Below are 20544 nucleotides of genomic sequence, written 5' to 3'. Positions count from 1 at the left end.
TACCTTCTTAAAAGCGCCTATAGTGCTGTTTGTTTTATGTTTCGCTCTTTCGTAGAGTACAAATAAGAAAGCAAATTATTTGAAAGATACTGTTACAATCTTTGATATTTAGATTTTTATATTTCTAGGAAGAATTGTGGAAGATTTGAAGCTGCGAATCCAAACAAACTTAGAAAAAGTGAAGTCGTCGAAGAATATCTCAGGCGAGCAGCGTATGGAGCAGTGAGCAGTTGGACAGTGGAGATGTAATAGACTCGAAAATTATTAACTGAATTCGAACCTCAGCCTTTAACCCCCGCTGATAGAGCAGCCGGTAACGCTCTTCGCTGTCAGCGCAGCTGGCCGTGGTTCGAATCCCGGGATCGGTTGTAACTCAACCGGCCATGGTTTCGATTCCCGATACCGGCGTGACAGGGGGGTTGGCGCGGGGCTAACAATCCCACCCGTAAAAATTAAATGTTACAGAGAGCATCAGAGATTAACATTGTCTCTGGTGCAGGCCAAGACTGCTCAGCGGTTGTAGCGCCAAAGAAGAAGAAGAAGAAGAAGAAGAAGAATTCGAACCTGGCAGTGGCAACAGTTCAGGCTCCACAATCGGCTATAGTCGGTAAACACTGTAGGAATTAAAAGTACCACTACCGCTTGTTGAAAATAACTTGAGGTTATCCAGGAATTGTCTCACAAACAGAGCCATTCAGAACTGGCCACCCAAACTGGGAATGTTATTGGAATAAATAACAGGACAGTTAGCAGGACAATAACAGAAGCTCCGAGATTCGCATAGTGTCTCGGAGCCCCTTCAGATCGCAAAAAATCCGGTTCGTTTCATCATCTTAAAGGAATATATAAATGTCCTCGGAGTTCCATAGTTTCAGAAACCTCCAAAAAGTGGTCATATTATGTCCTAATAAATATTCTGGATAATGCTCATGACTCCCAGTGCAAAGCACGCAGCAGACAGGTGGGTCACCGTCTGCGTGATCGTGCGAATCTAGCGCCATACAGTTGTGGTTGTGGTTTGTGTTCTTCCCAGACAGTGTTTACGTTGTGGAACCCTGCATCGGGAAGTTTGCGCTGTTCCGCTGGAGGCATCATAAGATAATTGTGGGAGCGTACTGCTCCGCGGACCAAGTGTCGGTTCATCAACCGGTCACAACCGTGGCCACAGATATTGCACCGAATTCCCCACGGGACGACGTATGATTAGCGCCAACCGTTAGACGAGATTTCGTGGGCTTCCCCCTGGATCTGAGTGTGTTCGTATTCGTTTGCCTCCGTGCCAATTTGGCCCGTAAAGCAGTCGTACAGTGCGATCGACCGTAGCTGGGAAGCAGTAAAAAACTGGTATTGCCGAGTGACTCTATCGGGGTTGGGTTCTTTAGCCACGGCACGGCACGGCCCGGCGCGAGAAGGCGCTTTCGGGCAGCGAATGTTAGTAGTCGATCGACGCTCGATCGTATCGGATCCAGATCGGCCACTAGCTAGAGCTTCATTGCTTGCGTGCGACTAGGCAAGCATATACTTGGAATTCGGCACGCTGCGTGTACGGAAGGACACAGATTGGACGCTGAGATTAGGCGCAGGAAAAGGCCACAGTGGTCAAGGGTGTACCGAAGAATGGCCTTCCGCGGAGCTTCGTTGCTGTCTGCGGTGATCGGTCTACTCGTGCTCGGTGTTTCTCATCAAGTGCAACGTAAGTGTTCCGTAGCTACCGCGCTGTGAGTGCATTCCCAGTGAGATCATGTATCTGCGTCGGGCACCGGTTGGGACGTTTGCTTGTTCAATTTGCACAGCTGACAACCGTTTGTCTGCTGCTGTATGGAAACCCGATTTTTGGAACCCTCAAACACGCACACACACCTGCGGTGTGTCGCAGCAGTTAAGGCCCCGGAGCCCGGAACCGGTTCCCCGGTGCCAGTGCCAATATGGTTCAGATGCTCCATTAGTACGCAGCGCGTTATCAACCAGACGTGTGAGTGAATTTTTTGGTCTTCCGCAGACCGAGGCAGACTGAAAAAGATCAAGGGCAGGAGCAGGCGATAACAGGCTCCGCCGATTTGGGAATCCGTTTTGCATAACGCCACGGAGCAGACAAACAAAAATGTTTCGATTAGACCGAACGGGCGACGTCGATCCGATCCCTCTTTGTATTGAACCTTCTCTTGTATACATTGTGTCAAATAAGTAACGGGATTTTGTGATCCCGATGTGATGTGATTTTGTGTTTTCATGATGTTATATTGTTACACATCTCACTCACTTATGTTGAAAACTTCGGCCATTTTAATGCTCAGTTTATTTTTGACAGCTGTTTTGTTTGAATCTGTTTTGGCTCATCGTCGATTTTTGTCTTCTCCAAAATGAATTGACCACGAAGCGGTAATTTGAGTTTTGGAGACAGGAAAATGTCACAGGGGGAGATATCTAGGCAATACGGCGGCTTTGGCAACATTAGTTTTCAGTTTTCGCGCAAAAAATTGCGATCAGGCAACGATGTTAAACGTGGTCTGTTAAAAAATGTTCGCTACTTTTGGGTTTTGCGTTTTTGGCGGATTGTTTCGCGCAACTTCCGCATAACTTGCAAGTAATATTCGTTATTGACCATTCCATCTTTTGGCAACATTTCATGATACACCACGACCCTCCAATCGAAGAAAACTGTAAGCAAAACTAGTCATATTTGACCAAACTTGGCTGTTCGACGTTGACATCTTCTCGGCCCTCTAAGAACATTTTGAACCACCGATAAACTGCTTTTGGTCATAATAGCTTCACCATAAGCAACAGTCAACATTTCGAATGCGTCCGCGCTCCTAATTTTTATTTTTTCACGCAAAATTTGATAAAGATTCTTTGGCATCCATTTTTTTGAGCAAAGAAAAATCAACGATGAGCCAAGACACGTTCACTGTAAAACAGCTGTCAAAAATTAACGCAGCATTCAAAAATGGCTTAAATTTTCAACATAAGTACGTGACATGCTTAGCAATATAACTCCGTAAAAAAATCAAAAATTAAATGAAACATTCTGTTTAAAATCACAAAATCCCGTTACTTCTTTGATACGTCGTACATTGCAGAATGTAGAACCCCGACGCAGCTCGCCGGGCGCTGCATCTCCATCTACGAGTGTGAGAGTATCCTCAGCTACTTCAACGGTCGCTTCCTGACCCCGGAAGATCGGCTGTTCCTGCAGCGCTCCCAGTGTTCCGCCCTAAGTGGGGCCACCGGCCGTCAACCGTTCGTTTGCTGTCCGACTGACGGGACACAGCCCGACGTTGGGACAACCCCCGCTCCCGCCGTCGCCGTTGCCCCAACGGTCCGCACCCAGGGCACGCGCGACAGCCTGGACGCGCAACTGGTCGGTGGGTTGCTGCCGAACCCGAAGAAGAACGAGTGCGGCGTCAGCATCGGAATGCGCATCTATGGCGGCGAGAACGCGGACATCGACGAGTTTCCCTGGCTGGCGATGATGGAGTACCAGTCGCGGAAGGGCGAACGCAAGTTTAGCTGCGGCGGCACGCTAATCAACGGGCGCTACGTCCTCACGGCGGCCCACTGCGTCACCGGGGAAATCGAGCGCAAGGAAGGCAAGCTGTAAGTAACGCGCGCATCCCTATCGCCGCGATTGTGTCTAATCTCCGTCTAATCTCTCTCTCGCGTGGTGGTCGCCTTAGTGTCGGAGTTCGGCTGGGAGAGTACAACACCAACACGGACGTGGATTGCGTGCAGGAGGAAGGGGAGGAAATCTGTGCCGATCCACCGATCAACGTCGGGGTGGAGACGATCATCCCGCACCCGCAGTACGACGAACCGTCTCACGCGCACGACATTGCCCTCGTCCGGCTCGCGCAGACCGTCGCGTACACGGACTTCGTGCAACCGGTTTGTCTGCCCCTGGCCGACTTCCGCCCGTCGAAGACGGGTGACGTGAACTTTTTGACCGGATTCGGACGAACACTGAAAGGTAGGCACGGGAAGGTCGATTCGGGCCGCGGACCGTCTCCGAACTGATTGGGGTGTCGTGGTTCTTTTGGCTACTTTTAGCAAAACAGAGCGCCATCAAGCAAAAGCTTGCGATCAAGGTTTACGACCACGACCGGTGCCGGCAGAAGTACGCGGAGCAAAAGGCAGTGATAACGACGAGCCAGATCTGTGCCGGGGGCGAGTTTGCCAAGGACTCGTGCCACGGTGACTCAGGTGGCCCGCTGATGAAGCTGCAGAAGGTCTGGTTCCTGGAAGGTGTCGTGTCGTACGGAAACCGGTGCGGTCTCGAGGATTGGCCCGGCGTCTACACACACATACCGGCCTACATGCCGTGGATACGCAGTAATATCGTAGCGTAGCACTCGTGGAGACGCTACCCTTCTAGAGCGAAAGCGATCAACAGCCAGGTGTGACAGCCAAATGTGACAGAACAAATGCGTAGATAGTAAGGACAGACACCGTACGCTTTAAGAATGGTCCCTCCCCGAAGTGGGGGTAGCAAAATTGACCACTGTGACGTTCTCACAGAATGTTGAATAAATAAATAATACAAAGTACATAACGGCTTACGAGAGAGTCCACGATCTGTCCACTCACATCAACAACAGCGATCGTCGGCGGCAGGATCGTTTCAGGGGGTTTGTGTGAAGAAGAGTTGCGATTCAAGGATTGTCCGTATTGCACTTCTTCTCTCTCGCTCTCTCTCTGTGCGGCTTATCCGAAGCGCATTATCAGCTTTGTGGCTGGCTGGTGTTTGCGTAAATCGCGAGAGAAACACCCGGACCCCGGTTCCGGGTGACTGATTGCAATCTGCTGCTGCTGCGACGATCGTTCGATCACTACCACTACCGGACCGCGGGCCGCAGAAACCAGTATTGAACCGACTCACCTTGAGCGGCGATCGGTTACAGTCGCAAAGTTCGATCACACTATGAAGCCATTCGAGCCAGTCGATCGGTGCCCATCTCCCCGGTCAGATCATGTGGTTCGCGGTGCTGCTGCTCATCGGATGCTGGTGCAGTGGGTCGCTCGGTCAGCAGGACGCAGGCTGCCGGACGCCTGACCACCGTGACGGGCGCTGCGTTCCGTTGGCGGAGTGCAAAAGTATTCAGGAAGAGTTTTTCCTCACCGAACGGGTGCTGAGTGAGGATGAGATCGACTTTCTGAACCAACTGCGGTGCGCCATGCCCACGACGCCCGTGACGATCTGCTGTGCCGATAACGTGACGACCCTCAAGCGGAATGTCACGGGCGGAAGCAGGGTGGATCTGCCAAATCCGCGTGCCTTCGAGTGTGGGCTGGATTCGCTCGGTGACCGGATCGTCGGTGGGAACGAAACGGAAATCGACGAGTTCCCGTGGTACGCGCTGCTGCAGTACGAGTCGAAGAAGGGCGAACTGGCGTTCAAGTGTGGCGGTTCGCTCATCAACGGTCGCTACGTCCTGACGGCGGCCCACTGCCTGGCGAACCGGAAGCTGGACGAAGGCGAACGGCTGTAAGTATGCGAACGGTCTGGCAGCAATCCAATCCACTTCATTTCTTGCCCCCCAATTTCATACAGTGTGAACGTGCGGATCGGTGAACACGACACGACCAGCGAGCAGGACTGTAACGAGGAGTTTTGTGCCGACCCGGTCCAGGATTTTGGGTTCGAGAAAGTGATCGTGCATCCGTTGTACGAGAAATATGGCAAAACCCAGCACCACGACATCGGGTTGATTCGACTCGATCGTGACGTGAAGATGAATAACTTCGTCTCGCCCGTTTGCCTCCCGACGGCGGACTTTGCTCCGACCAGGAACGGGAACGTTACGGCCGTTGGCTTTGGACACACCGGGCGTAAAAGTAAGTCCGTACAGTACCTTGCATCTGCCTCCTATCACTCACGCCGTCGTTCCGTCCCCAACAGAGCACAGTGGCGTCAAAATGAAAGCATCGATTCCAGTGTATGATCAGAGCGAGTGTAACAAGAAGTGGAAGAATGTGGAGATCATCGCGCAACAGCTGTGTGCCGGTGGACTGTTCGGGATCGATAGCTGCAGCGGGGACTCCGGTGGGCCGCTGCTCACCCGCCGGCTGTATTGGGTCCAGGAGGGCGTCATTTCGTACGGCAACCAGTGTGCCCTCGAGGGCTGGCCCGGTGTTTACACGCGGGTGTCCGAATACATTGAGTGGATTAAGGAGAAAATTCGGGAGTCGTAAGGCGGACTCCCCGACTGTGTAGTGACCGAGGAGGCTTGAGCATGCACGCCACGGCAACGAGCCTCGAGCAATAAAGACAATTTGTCTTAACATAGCAAGATCGTATCACGGTATCGCTTTTGTGTTTCCGACGTTTCTGTCCCAGAAAGTGAGCTACTAGGTTGATCATTAAATTCGGGGCCTCGATACCAGAGGGTACTGCTACGAGTCTAGTTTGTTTTTGTTATATTGCTCCACTCTTCATATGAAAGTGTGTGAAGTTTCATTTGCTAAAAATGGAACAAAAACGCATTCGAATGCAACTTTCACGGCAACATTTAGAGTGTTTTCGATAGAATAAAGTAGATTTTGTGCATTGAATCATCACTATGGATGAGACTTCGGTCTATCACTATGATCCTGAATCAAAACAAGGGCTTAAGGAGTGGTGTGAACCTTTTTGTTCGGCTCCGAACCGAATTCGTGTCCAGAAATCGTCCAAAAAAATGAAAGCATCAGTTTTTTGGGATGCGAATGAAATTTTGTTAGCGGGTTACTTGCAAATTGGTAAAACAAGAAAAATTTCGAATGTTGTTGTAACCCACTGAAAGTGAAAATTCATGGAAAAGAACCGGTTTGCAGAAGAAAACAACACCCTCTTTTATCAGGGCAATACACCCTGTCACAAGAACATTTTAAAAATGGCAAAAATCCATGAATTAAAGTTCAAATTCTTAGAGTATCCACCGTCTTCACCAGATTTGGCCCTTAGCGACTTCCATCTGTTTTCAGACCCAAGAAAATCATGCGTGAAAAGTGTTTTTCATCAAATGATGGCGTTATAACAGCTGCGGAGGCGTATTTTGAAGGCGTTCCAGTTTTTCACTTCAGGGATGGAATTTATAAATTGGAGTCTCCTTGGAACAAGTGTATTGATGTTCAGAAAGGCCATGCTGAATAAAAAAGAGTATTTCGAACCATAAACATGTGTTTTTCTTATCCGAATATAATGAACAACCTAGTATTCTGTGCCAGCTTCACATTGGAGATGACATCACCTTTTCGGGACTGTCTGAAATACGGTTAAAATTCCCGTGCTCTGTTTTTTAGGGGTGTCCCTCGTGGGAACGTCCGTCGTTCCAGTTCACGTCCAATCAAGCCACCAAGTCAGGGAAGTCGTGGACCCGAAAAAACCGAAACACCAAACCAACGCAAGAACCTTCCAGTTGCGGTTTTATTACCTCGCTAATGTCCGCTTTACTCGTCCGGCTCCCCATTTCTAATGTTTACAAACGAACTCACCAAAGAACGGCGATCAAGTAAAGTATGCTCGGTGCGGGGCCAAGGTTCAATGCTGCTCTTTCCTCGCGTGGTGGGGAAATACCTATCTGGCCGTAGGTATTCCCGGGTGGGTATCAACATCAGGTTCAGGTTCAGGTTTGCCGCCGCGCCGTCCATCGCACGCGTCAACTGTCATCACATAAATCAGCGATATGTTGTGCCCTCGTCGGAAGGTGTGTTGCGGCCGCAAACGAAAACACATGGACCCCAAGTACACACCACCATGCGCCCCGGCCCCCCACCCCGTTCACCGAAAGGAACCCCGTGGAAATCCCGACGCAGCGATCTGAGTGCCGCGGTGCCATAAACACTGCCGCCGCTAGTGTGTGAGTGTCGTGTCGTTATCAGCCATATCATCATCGGGGTTCAGGAAGAGCATACGTGGTTGACAAAGTGTGTGACCACCGTCTCTTCCGACGTTTTAGACCTTCCTCAAGCACGGCACGCCTTTGCCTGTGTTTTGTTTATTTGGGCCAAAACGTCAAATCGAGCTTTGGTGCGGCAACAATGCGCGGCGCGAGGTGCTTCACATCTTCTTACTTGCGCACGACGACTTACCACTCACATACGCACGGACACACACACACACGGACTCTCGGCGAGCTCTCACGATCGATCGCGGTCACCGCGGCCGCGCGCAGCCTGCGCGGCGCGCGTCGACCAGCTGTGTGGTCACTCATCCCGGTCGTGGCCGTGGTCGTGGTGTGTTGATTATGTTGACGAATCTCTCGCGGCACCCGCGAGCACGCGGCCAAGAAGCGGCCGACGAAACGACTTATCAGCAACCCGGACCGGGCCGCGCAGTTCTAGTCGCCCACGGATAGTGCTCCCGACAAGATCATGGCTACTGAGGTGCGATCGCTACTGCTGCTACCGTTGCTGCTCTGCTGTTTGCTCCGTTTCGTGCCGTGCACCGGTGCTGCCATCGACACAGGTAAGATGAGAGATGAGTGCCGCCGCCGCCGAGCGATGCGAACCATTTCCGGTGTGATGCTGCGGACGTGCTTTTTGGGAGCGGTATGCGCACAGCTTCCTTCGTCTAAGCTTGTACACTCTTTCTGTTGCAGAGGAGGACCGCCCCGTCTGGGACACGGTGGAAGTGTGCGCCATCCCGAACGAGGCGACACCGGGCGAATGCCGACCGGCGGCCGATTGTCCGGCGTTCGCCAAAATCAACGACATCTCCAGCATTGCCTCCGTCGAGCGGTTCAGCTTCATCAAGCAGCTCCAGTGCAACGGCACCGACTACGTACCCTACGTGTGCTGCCCCCGTGGTAGCGGCTCCTACGTGTAAGTGTAAGCCGCGGACCTGTGAAGACCCGCGGTTCCGGGACTTTGCGGTGGTGCGGGATGACGCAAACGTCGATCCGTCCGGGCACCCGTCTTAAGCCAACCCCGACGGGCTGTAATTAATTGAGGGGACTTTTTTGGAACCACCGCCACCCGGGTGGTTTTGTTGGGCTCGCCTGGGGGCCCAGCGCGGAATGCTGATCGCCGTCTAATCAGGTGATCGAAACACACAGTGGGTTCTATTGATTGGGCTTGACAAATGAGCTGATGTGCAGAAAACACATCGCGCCTTGCTACGTGAGCGTGAGAACCTCCGCCAAATGTGACGCATATCATGGCGAACCTCCTCGCGAATTATCAATTATATCCCTCCCACGGCGCCACGGGCACTGAATCATCGGCCAATGGTCGGCAAGAATACCCAACAGGCAGACACTATGGAGCCGACGGCGCTAGTGACGCATCCTCGCTCTGCTGAAACGGGCGAATTTGATAGTCAAATGGAACTAATAATGCGACCGGCAGCCGCACGACTATGACGTCTGCAGCCCTTCCGGTCAGAGGCCACCGGGTCAAACGGGGATCGAGTGCATCCAAAGTGTGTGCCGCGGGTTGCTGTAGTGACCCACGGTTGCAGCGGTTGACGCTTGAACTGACGTTCACACCGACCTAGAAACCCGCCCCGGTTGTTTATGTATGCAAGGCTCAAGGTCAGATTGAAGATGTTCACCATCGTAACGGCTGGTGACATACGAGGTGTGTTCAAAAAGTTCTGACAATTTTGTATTTACTCGGGCTACGTGTGTTCGGTTTTCGATTTTGTGGCGTTAGATTGCTACTAATGTCACTCACTTATGGTGAAAAGTCCGGTCGTTTTGAGTAATCGGTCAATTTTTGACAGCTATTTTTCTTGGACAAGATTTCTCTCATCGTCGATTTTTGTGTACTCCAAAATTAATTGACCACGAAGAAGTTATTTAAGATTTGAAAAAAGGAAAAAGCCACAGGGGGTCAGATCTGGGGATACGGTATCGGTAGGCATCATTTGTGAGCCAAAAATTCGAGCAGAAACCACGATGTGTGAGTAGTGGCGCGACAACCAATTTAGATTTTCCGACAAGTCCGGGCGTTTGTAACGGATTGCTTCGGGCGAGTTGCGCATAACTTGCAGGTAATATTCTTTATGGACTATTCTATCCTTTGGCAACAACTCATGATGCACCAAGACCCTGAAATCGAAGAAAACTGCAAGCAAAACTGTCCACATTCGACCAAACTAGACTTTTCGACGTTCACATGTTCTCGGCCCTCTGAGAACTTTTTGAACCACCGATAAACGGTGCTTTGAGTCATAATAGCTTCAGCATGAGCCATAGTTAACATTTCGATTGCGTCCGACCTCTTAATTTCGTTTTTCACACACAATTTGACAAAAATTCTTTGCAATCCATTTTTTTGGAGCAGATAAAAATCGATGATGATCCAAATCTTGTTCAAGCAAAGCAGCTGTCAAAAATGGACTGATTACTCAAAATGACCTAACTTTTCACCATAGGTCACTGACATGTGTAGCAACATAACGCCACCAAATAAAATCGAAACCCGGATATACGTAGCCCGTGTAAATACAAAATTGCTAGAACTTTTTAAACACACCACGTAAGCAACCTCCTGGTTGCCGGAATCGGTTCCGTTGTCTCACAGCCAGACGGTGATAAGCTGCAATTTCGGGACAGTGTGACCCTTTCATCCGTGACCCTTTCACGTTCCTGTACCTTATCACTCACGCTCTCTCTCTCTCTCTGTCACTTTCTCTAGACAACCGTACGTAAACGAGACCCTGGTGGCGAAGAATCGCATCGCTAGCCGGTTGGCGTTCGACGGAGACACCTGCGGGCTGCAGACCTACGTGGCGAAGATACGCGGCGGTCAGCTGGCCGAGATCGACGAGTTCCCGTGGATGGCGATGCTACTCTACGAGCTGGGTAAGCCCGTGACGGACCGGTGGGTCAGATCCTGATGGGGTAGCTTCTGATTAGTTTCTTGTCGTTCTCGGACAGAAAACCGTCCCCTTACGCAGGCCTGTGGGGGCGCCCTAATAAGCCGCACGTACGTCGTTACCGCAGCACACTGCGTAACCGGAAGGAATCTGGAGACCAACAAGGGCAAGCTGTAAGTATCGGTGGGACGCGCGGGAGACGGATCCCGTGGTCTAATCTCACGCCCCAAAAAGAAAGGTCACCAGCGGTGTTACGTTCCACTATCGCTCCTACTCTCCAGGAAGGTCGTGCGGCTGCGTGAGTACAACGTACACACGGATCCCGACTGTGTGGTCGAAAATAACCTAAAGGACTGCTCGGACAACAAGCTGGATCTGCCGCCGAAGCAAATCATCCCACACCCGGAGTACAACCCGGAGTCGAGCCACCAGCGCAATGACATCGCGCTCATCCGCATCGACCAGACACCCCCGTTTACGGACTTCCTGCGCTCAATCTGTCTGCCGGAGCGCGACTTCGAGAACAGTGGCACCGTGGGCAAAAAGCTCAGCGTGTCCGGCTGGGGCCGAACGGACATCTGTAAGTGTGAGCCAGCAGAGCATTTCGTCAAGGACCATTTTGTAACGTCTCCAATTTATTTGCAGTTGCCGAAAAGCTCGGTCCAGACACGTTGAGTCCGATCAAGTTGAAGCTAAGCCTGCCTTTTGTGGAGCGGGAGAAGTGCAGCAAAACGTTTCGCCCGTGGAACTTTGTGCCGAGCGAGGGCCAGATATGTGCCGGAGGCGAACGGGCTAAGGATACGTGCGCGGGCGACAGCGGTTCGCCGCTGATGAGCTTCGACATGAAGCAGGGCCGATGGTTCATCACCGGCATCGTCAGCCTGGGCGTCCGCCAGTGCGGCGTCGAAGGGCTGCCCGGTGTCTACACGAATGTGTTCCACTATCTGCCCTGGATTAGGATGTACGTGAAATAACGCTGGATCGAAAGTGGTGGCCACCGGGACGCAGTGTGGGGGGTTCCAGTGTTTAGTAAAGGGAAATAAAATGTATGCTTCGTACAGCTGTGGAGAGCGTATTTTCCGGCCAGGTTGGCGATTGGATTAGAGTGTTCTAGAGTGTGGAGGGTACCATTAGGCGGCACATGGAATATCCCGTCGCGGGATAACCTTGCGTGTAACCTTGCGTGGCGTAGCATGTCTGACCTTTGGACTGGCCGGGCTACTGACGGCTCGCCTGAAACGGTGCAAGGTCAGGTCTGGCGCAGCGTGCTAATGAAATTGTGTGTTACTCTTCCGTGTAACCGAGGCCGACCGTGGCCTTCGGGGCCGAGGTTCCCGCTGGGCGGTGTTTCCCAACGATGTAGGCCTGAGCTAACATAATCCTTCCCGGGGCCATCGACGTTCCGTCACAAAAAGTCGTCTAGGAGCTCTCATGGTGTAGCATCGCCATAAGGAATGGCAAAAAGTAGGTTAAATCTTGGCAGGAACTATACATTGTCCGGTATGAGAACAGCTGGATCGCTAACCCGCCTGTTGAGGGAAAATGGTTCCCATGATATATTGGATTTTTTTCTCGGTCCGGATCGATCAGGCCCGTAAAATATCGTGCATTTGGCGATAAAGTGTTGTGTTGATTGCATATTGAAATCTATTCTTATGAAGCCTCCAGAACTACTTTCGGTAACTTTTACAGCACGATGGTAGAAAATCTTTAGTACACTACGAAGAAGGTGGGCTTTTTATGGTCTTGACATTTATTAAGTCAACATTTAAGTAAAAAGATAACATTCCACATATTAGGTAGTCTAAAAAGAAATCCATTATTTTCACGGTAGATGCCTTTAGTGATCGATATCTCGTGAAGTATCAATCGTACAGTTTCAAGTTTAGGCTCGTTTTAAAGCTGATACTTTACACTTAAAAAAATGCTTTCACTGTTTATTGTTTGTTCTATTCGTTTGTGAGTTACAGGGTGTTAACAATGGAAGTCACCATAGAGAAAATACGGTACATTTTACAATTTTTCTTTTAAAAAGACGAGAATTCAAGCTAGGCAGCTAAAATTTTGCATGGTGTTTATGGTGGCAATACTCTAACAGCTAGTTGCGATAAACTTTGGTTTCGTTGAACCGTTTAAGTTATTTTCGATGTTAAAGATGCACCTCGGCCAGGCAGACACGTCATCGAAAATGTCGATAAAATCACAGAAATAATCAAAATTGATCAACATGTTAGTAGTTAGAGCATCGGCCAGGAGCTAAAGATTAACCGTCAGACAGTTTTAAGCCATTTGTGCAAAGCAGGATTCACGAAGAAGCTCGATGTGTAGGCGCAACCCTATTTACACCAAAAAACATTATGGCTCGAATTTCCATCTGCACAATTTTTGCCAAATGGAATGAAATCGACCCATTTCTTAAACGGATGGGTACTGGTGATGAGAAATGGGTCACTTACGACAATATTGTGTGAAATCGGTCGTAGTCTAAGCGTGTTGAAGCATCTTAACCGGTGTTCAAACCAGGACTCTTGCTTAGAAAGGTTCTACTGGGTATATGGTGGGACTTGAAAGGCACCGTTTATTATGAGTCGTTTCCGTGTAGCTAAACAATAAATTCAGATCTCTACTGTCAATAATTGCACCGTTCGAAGCTAGCAATTGACCAGAAACGGCCAGAATCGGCCAACGGAAGAGGTTTTTTGTTCCACCAGGACAACGAAATGATACACAGGTCTTTAGTGACCCCTCAGAAAGTCCGAGAGCTTGGTTGGGAAGTTTTAATGCATCCATCGTATAGTCCGGACCTTGCACTAAGCGATTGACACCTTTTTCGCGCATTACAAAATTTCCCGAGTGATGAAAAAGTAAGATAAAAAATGGATTGTGAAAATGGATTGTTCGAGTTTTTCGCCAATAACAACTAACCCTTCTACAAGAGAGGCATTATGAAGGTATTTTTAAAAAGACAACAAATTTTCCAACAAAACAGTGCATATTTGACGAAAATCGAACAATTGAAACCGTATTAAAAACAGTTTTGAAGTACACGCAAAAATAATGGATTTCTTTTTAGACTACCTAATATAATTTGCATAACTTTGGGCGCATAAAAATATTTTTTTCTAAAAAACAAAACTGTAAACTTTTCTAAATATGCAAAGCTGTAAAGTGATTTCGATGTTATAGTTTGAGACCCAAACCAAATTATGGAATAAACAATAAGTCTATGCCGGGAATGGTTCAATATATTGGGTTGGGGAAAAAGAAATCCATTATTTTAGCGTGAGTTTCAAAACTGTATTTAAGATGATTAGATGGTCCGATTTGCGTCGAATATGCACCGTTTTGTTGAAAAATTTGTTGTCTTTTCAAGAAGCGCTTCATAATAATTCTCTTCTACCATTTGGCCTCTTCTTCATTCCGTTTGGCCAATACTTGGCAGATGGAAATTCGATCCATCATTTTTTTAATGTTAATTGGTGTGATATCCAAATATCGTGTTACTTTCTGAATCCAGCTTTGCGCAAATGGCTTAAAACTGTCTGATGGTTAATCTTTAGTTCCTGGCCGATGCTCTAATTACTAACGTTCCGATCAACTGTGATTATTTCTGTGGTTTTATCGACATTTTCGATGACGTTTCTGATACTTCACAAGCTATCGATCACTAAAACCATCTACCGAGAAAATAATGGATTACTTTTTCCCTAACCCAATATTTACAGAAATGGCAATTTTATCAACTGCAAAGCTAAATCATTCTCCAGTGCTCTTATAGAAAACAGACGTGATGAAGGTACGTCCCTCTGTCTACGACAGATAGTAAAGCGTATCCGATTTGAAATAGAACGACACTCAAATTCTATTAATTTATGCTTAATTCCAAATCTCCATTAACTGTGCCTGCTCCGAAATGGCGAAACAAACGTTTACCGCCGTTATTTCACTTAACCGAATTAACTCTGCCTTGCAATGGCCAGCGATCGACTTTCTCCGGCCAACCCGGGAGGCCGACACAGCGTCGTGTATGTCTAAACATTGCCAACGAGCGTCTCGCAACTGTAAACACCGTTCAGTGAACCCTCAGATTGTCTATTTTTCAATTTCAATCAAAACCTCCCCGGATCCGCCCGTCACGTCTTCGCGTCTCTCTGTGGAGTGTGTTTGGCTTCTTGTTGGCGTTTTTTTTCTGCTGTTACTTACAAGACTTTCCGGATACTCCTTGACGGGTCCGTAATGCGTCACTGCATCGGATGGGCGGCCGGATGGTCAGCTCGGAGTAGTAAGCATCTCTTCATCAGGATGATTACCGCGTGCCGAGGGGCTGACCGCAGTAAACGCAATGTCCAGGCATGGGTTCCGGTTGCCGTGGGTACGCTTGACTGGAGTTTATCGATTCTCTCGTCAACAAAACGGACCAATGAATGGACCGTGCGGAGCGCTGCGTGCGGGACCGGGAGCAATCGTCCTGCCGACATAAACGGCGTTCGGTGGTGTACGAGACGAGACGGCGCAACGGACCTGAAGGTAAATTAATCTAGATGAAACCTTTCGACGAACCGTACCCGTGCCGTCCACTGTCCACTAGGGGGTTGGCCGAGGACGCTACGCTGCTCAGCTCCACCGCCCAGCCTAACAAGATGAAATCGACTGGTCCTTTCCCTGGAGGCGAAGAGAATAGAAAATACGGCCCAGAAATCCGGTACGCACAGTGCTGTCGGTGAACTGTAATTATGTGTCCCCCGTGGAAACGTGGCGCTAGAGACGTCTACACCTGCGGGTAGGGGCCAGGCACGGCACGGGTTCGCACGACAATGCTCGAGGGAAAATGTCGCAACGTCGTTTTTCCAATCAATTTCTCACGATTAGCACCGACGACGACGCTGGCTGGCTGGTGAAGCACATCCTTGTGGCCGTTTTTTTATTGCTGTGACCGAGCCTTCCCCAGGACAACCGAGAGACATTCGTCTCGGGAGCTTCCCCAACGCCATTATTATGTTTCATTTACTGGAAATTGGTAATGAATTAGATGGGCCTGTTGGACCCGGGCCGGGCTAGACAGGGTGAGCTCAAGAGTGCTAAAAAACGGGCATCCTGCAAATGGTCACGTGCCCGAGGTTGAAGTACACCGCACCGCAGGGCACGCTGATGAACTTCCCGGTTCCCCGCCTGTCCGGTCAACAACAGTGCGGCGCGCAGGTTGCGATTTTCAACAAACGGACCTCTTCAGACCAAAAGCAGATAGCAAAAAATGTTGTAAAGCAGTTCAAAAAATTGGGAATCATCAGGACTTCGAGTGTCTCCGGAAAGGTCGAAAGGGCTCGGCTCAAGTTCCCGCTGTACAAAGGCCTCCCAATTGTTGCTTGCTTCGGCGCTTCGTTAAGAGTTATGGCTCCGGAAAGGCAACAGTAACCACCCCGAAAGGGGATAAGTTTACAGTTGAATATAATCCATGCTCACTGAACGGGCAGAACCGGATTGGTACAGTTGTCTAACTAAGTTATAAACTAGAGTCGGATGAATGCAAACGCAACTTTCACGTTCGGCCGGAGCTCCAATTAGCATCAATCACCGTGCCTTCATTAACTTTCACCAGCGTGAGAAAACCCGGTGAGTAACCGTGAGCTGGCCCGGAAAGAACCAGTTGCACAGACGAACATCGCAGCATCCTTGCGGGAAAAGTTCCTCCTGGAAGCACTCCTGGAAGATCTCTAGCCCGCGGTCGGCAGCTGACCAGTTCCACACCCCGTTTCTGAAGGAGAAAATTTGATAAATTTAATTACACCAATAATCCTCTCACGTTTCACAATACCACAACGGGCGCGAAGCCCGGGCTGTGAGGTCGCTGGGCGATTGGAAAAGTTACGCCACTTTCCTCGACATCGACTCCGGGCCGGACCGGGGTGAAGTTTGGCGAAGAAAAGATCAAATTACAGCTAACGAGCAGCATCGGTCGGTCGGTCGGGAGCCTCGCGGTCAGCCAGGCGACCAAACGGGGTTCCTCGGGCACTCGCGGGGTCCATTTCCATTTTTTCCACCACCAGCATCCTTACGGGCGCGCATCATCTTTCAGACTTGTGGCTGAAAAGTGGCTGAAGCTGAAGGTAGTTCGAAAAAAAAAAACCGGCAAGCTCCTTAGGGGTTATCCCGGCCTATCCGGGGCTTTGGTTTGCATTTTAAAACGGGTTCGCCGAACGGTTGCCATGGATGCGCGGCTAATGTGGATCTTCCTCTGTTCGAGATAACGAGATCAGACGCACGTCGCCCGACACCGCACACATGCCGATGATACCATGGCGACGTACAGGCATAAATTACCCGCGACGTAGAAGGGCACCGGGTTCACATATAGAGAAATATTATTATGATTGAATTTTAGAACTTTTAGATCTCGGGCGTCCGGACCCATTGACCATTGGTTGTGCTGCCTGCGAAGGGATATCCTGCCCAGGCAGACAAAGAACCGTTCCGCTGATTATCACCCCAAGCTCCAAGGGGACGGAGCGATTGGTTTAGAGAGATTAAATTCGATAAGAGACACAAGATGTCCACGGTGCACGGTCGGAGCACCGTTGACCGTGGCAAACACAAAAAAGGAGTCCTGCTCGCTGTATCATGTTCACCCGTCGAGCAAGTCGGAAAACAAAAAAAAACGCTCGGAGGATATTCGAGGGCGCACCGGTTCAGTTTTGAAAAGGGGGACAACGGTTCCGGGGTACCGGGGTGACCAGTTACACCGGATTAAATCAGCGTGAACAACACAAAACTCCTCATTCTAACCTCATTGATTTACGGCCATGCTGCTTCTCTCTCCGGTGGGAAACTTGCTTCGTGTTGGGTAATGCTCCACGGAGATCGTAAATAAATAGAAACGGACCAAGAACGTCACTATATCTGTTGCTGCTACCGCTCGGTCTCGGACGATGGTACATGATCATCGGCCTGATGTGCGTTATTTTTACAGATGCTGTTAATCGTACCGATGCTCCGACCCATGATCGGCCGTCGGGCGATGCTTGATATCGCTTTCGCAATGGGCGCACTGTGCATCACCACGGAACGGCTGGGTACGTTCCACGCTTCTGGTCCGACGACGATCTGGTCCGCAATTAACAATACATTACTCGAAAGGCCCGACGATTGGACTGGATCGGTGGTGACTAGCGGGCGTGCCGCGCGGTCGTTGGACATTCCGCTCATGAGATTTAATTTTAGCTTCCGCGAACCTTTGGGTGACGAGCGTTATCGTTGTCGAAAGTAATGACGGGACGGGACTGTTGCAAAGAAATAGCCGTTAGTCGTTGACTAGCTCCAATTTCGAATGATATGACGATTAACGCAGCACAAGGGATAGTGGATGTGGCGAATAAATGAATAAACCAGCTCCAAACACCTAGCAAGGGCTAGCAAGGAGCAGGTGCATGGTTCTACTAGATATCGATGCGAATTGTGAAAAACAGGATGAAGTGGCATCCGATTAACCTAGATTAGACCAAAGATGTGGGCTGGTGGTATCATATTCTTGTTCTTGATTTTGGTATCACTAATGTTCTGAATGTACTATTCAATTTGGTTTGTTATGTGAGATCGATAGTCCAAAATCTACGAAAAATGAGACAAATATGAGCTAATCTATGGGACTAGCAACAGAAGAACAGACGAGTAACTTGGAAGAAAATGGAACTGCTAGAATGCTGCCTTCGATTTCGTTCTCTTTTAACTTTCTTTACCTTGACTAAAATTTAAACAAATCCTTCAAATACGCTACATTAGAGGACTCTGAAGCAGTTCAAATAAGGCAGGCAAGTTCAACAAATACTTTCTCCCGTGATCTGCGGCACGTTCGCGTCAAGGGTTACTGCCATCGGATTGCGCTGTTTATTTTCGCTGCTTCTTCATCAATGAATTTCCCGTCGTCCGGGCGAACGATGCCAAACGTCCGGTTGCCGCGGTTTGTCAAAGCGCCGTAGGCCGTGGCCGGCTCGAGCGTCGAGTGGACCGAGTTTTCCGTGCAGCCGAGCGTTCCGTGATCCTCACGGCCACAGTACCATTCACGACGCGAACGCGTGCGGCGGCTCGCTGAGTCCGTGTTCCTTTTTTTTCGTTGTTTTGACAAATGGAGCTCGTCGCGACCGCTGCTGCACCGGTGACCTTCGGTGGCGTCTCGCCGGCGTCGGCGCACCCCGAGACAGCTGATCGTGAATCACGGCCCGGCCACTTAGCCGGCGGCGAACCGAAGTGTTACATCTGTGGGGATTTGCGGTTCGGCTCGGAGCCGGAACTGGACCGTCACCTGGAGTGGCAGCACGCCGGCGAGCTGGTGCCGTACCGGTGCGCACCGTGCGGCTTGGACGGGTTCGTGCCGATCCGGTCGATGCGTGCTATTAATAAACACTTTGCCCTCCACGACGTGCACGAGCGGCCGCACGGATGCACCCTGTGTGCGCTGCGCTTCCGCTCCGGGCGCAACCTGCAGTCTCACGTTCGTCTGTACCACGCGGGCGGCTCGCGAAACGTCAAAACGTGGCCTAACGGCTCGATGTCCGAAGTGTCCTCCTGCCAGAAGCGGCGCTCCACCGGGCTCCGTCGCGACTTCCAGTGCGCCCACTGTGGCGCCATCTACAGTGCGCGGAGTGCGTTGAAGCGCCACGAGAATACGCACACGCTCGGCGTGACGTACCTGTGCCGGGAATGTGGCAAACGCTTCGCCAAACTCGACTGCCTCACGCAGCACGCCCGGATCCACAGCCGGATACGGCCATACGCGTGCGAACTGTGCGGCAAGACGTTCATCCAGCTCGGCCACCTCCGGATCCATATGCGCCACCACACCGGCGAACGACCGCACGTCTGCGGGATCTGCAACCGCGGGTTCCGCCACAAGACTGGCCTAACCGTGCACGGTCGAAGTCACTCCGGCGTGAAACCGTTCCGGTGCGCCGTCTGTGGCACCAGTTTCGGTGATGCTGGCACACTCCGGAAGCATGGAGCCGTCCATCGGACGAAGACCACGGTGTAGCGCCTGACGCCATTACGTCATCGGACATCGGAGTACTTCCGACGGCACGTTGCCAGCTGACGGATGATTGCGAGCAAACGACACATTCTGGACCATCACGTTCCCAAGGAGCGAGTTTTGTGACTGTGACTCGCGGACGTTAACAGTGGTTCTAAAAATAATGGATGACCATATGTAGGTGGTGTGTAAGGGGCATTAAAAATGAGTTTTAATTATTTTCCGCAACCGATAAGCAGCACGAGTGCGCTGGACAAAGTTGGCGATACCTTAGTCACAGTTTTTTTCCACTATAATCTAGTTTTGCTACATTTTTGCTGTGTGGGCAACAACACAGCAACATGTCTGAAAGCCATCCACGACTAGGTACCCTCTACACGAGATGGTTTTTGGCTCAGGAACTATGAAACGATGTAGTGGCATTTGCTTACAGGCAAGGCAAAAATAAAAAACCAAAACAAAAACACAGCTGATGGACTCAACGATCGCGCTCAAAAGCCAGTAATAAAACCCTGCGCAACCCACACCCTAGCTCAAGATGCAAACGATCCAAAGCCGCTCGCTCGCTCCTCTGGTAATGGCAGATGTGTGACGGATGTTTTATGTGTCCAAAGGCATTTGTCAACGGCGGCCATAATCTCGTATCGACGGTCAACGGAAATAACCATCTCACGGTCGCCGGTTGGACCGGTGCCATCGCATCCATTAACAAACAAGACGTTGACGAATG

At 50.2% G+C, this 20544-nt stretch overlaps 2 protein-coding genes across 2 annotated transcripts; both read left to right on the top strand.

Moving 5' to 3' along the window:
- The first annotated feature begins 1453 nt into the window (after positions 1 to 1453).
- Positions 1454 to 11844, top strand: LOC128270380 (uncharacterized). The gene is made up of 13 exons (XM_053007778.1): positions 1454 to 1693; positions 3081 to 3597; positions 3678 to 3967; positions 4048 to 4337; positions 4965 to 5482; positions 5549 to 5832; positions 5897 to 6141; positions 8320 to 8443; positions 8577 to 8799; positions 10618 to 10784; positions 10839 to 10971; positions 11080 to 11378; positions 11444 to 11844. The coding sequence occupies exons 1-13, from the start codon at positions 1618 to 1620 to the stop codon at positions 11770 to 11772; spliced, it is 3495 nt and encodes a 1164-aa protein (XP_052863738.1). The 5' UTR covers positions 1454 to 1617; the 3' UTR covers positions 11773 to 11844.
- A 6948-nt stretch (positions 11845 to 18792) lies between these two features.
- On the top strand, positions 18793 to 20096 carry LOC128273724 (zinc finger protein 814-like). Its single transcript, XM_053011755.1, has one exon. The coding sequence runs from the start codon at positions 18915 to 18917 to the stop codon at positions 19815 to 19817; it is 903 nt and encodes a 300-aa protein (XP_052867715.1). The 5' UTR covers positions 18793 to 18914; the 3' UTR covers positions 19818 to 20096.
- Positions 20097 to 20544: the final 448 nt, after the last annotated feature.

Source organism: Anopheles cruzii, chromosome 3 (assembly GCF_943734635.1).
Source record: "Anopheles cruzii chromosome 3, idAnoCruzAS_RS32_06, whole genome shotgun sequence".
NCBI lineage: Eukaryota > Metazoa > Arthropoda > Insecta > Diptera > Culicidae > Anopheles > Anopheles cruzii.
Note: the sequence above shows the minus strand (reverse complement) of the source record. Positions and strands in the feature narration are given on the sequence as shown.

Excerpts from the sequence above, each read along its gene's own strand:
- LOC128270380 (XM_053007778.1), top strand. The coding sequence starts at position 1,618 with ATGGCCTTCCGCGGAGCTTCGTTGCTGTCTGCGGTGATCGGTCTACTC. Across the intron at positions 8,800-10,617 it reads CGTGGTAGCGGCTCCTACGT|ACAACCGTACGTAAACGAGA; the intron begins GTAAGTGTAAGC and ends CACTTTCTCTAG. Across the intron at positions 11,379-11,443 it reads CTGGGGCCGAACGGACATCT|TTGCCGAAAAGCTCGGTCCA; the intron begins GTAAGTGTGAGC and ends ATTTATTTGCAG.
- LOC128273724 (XM_053011755.1), top strand. The coding sequence starts at position 18,915 with ATGGAGCTCGTCGCGACCGCTGCTGCACCGGTGACCTTCGGTGGCGTC.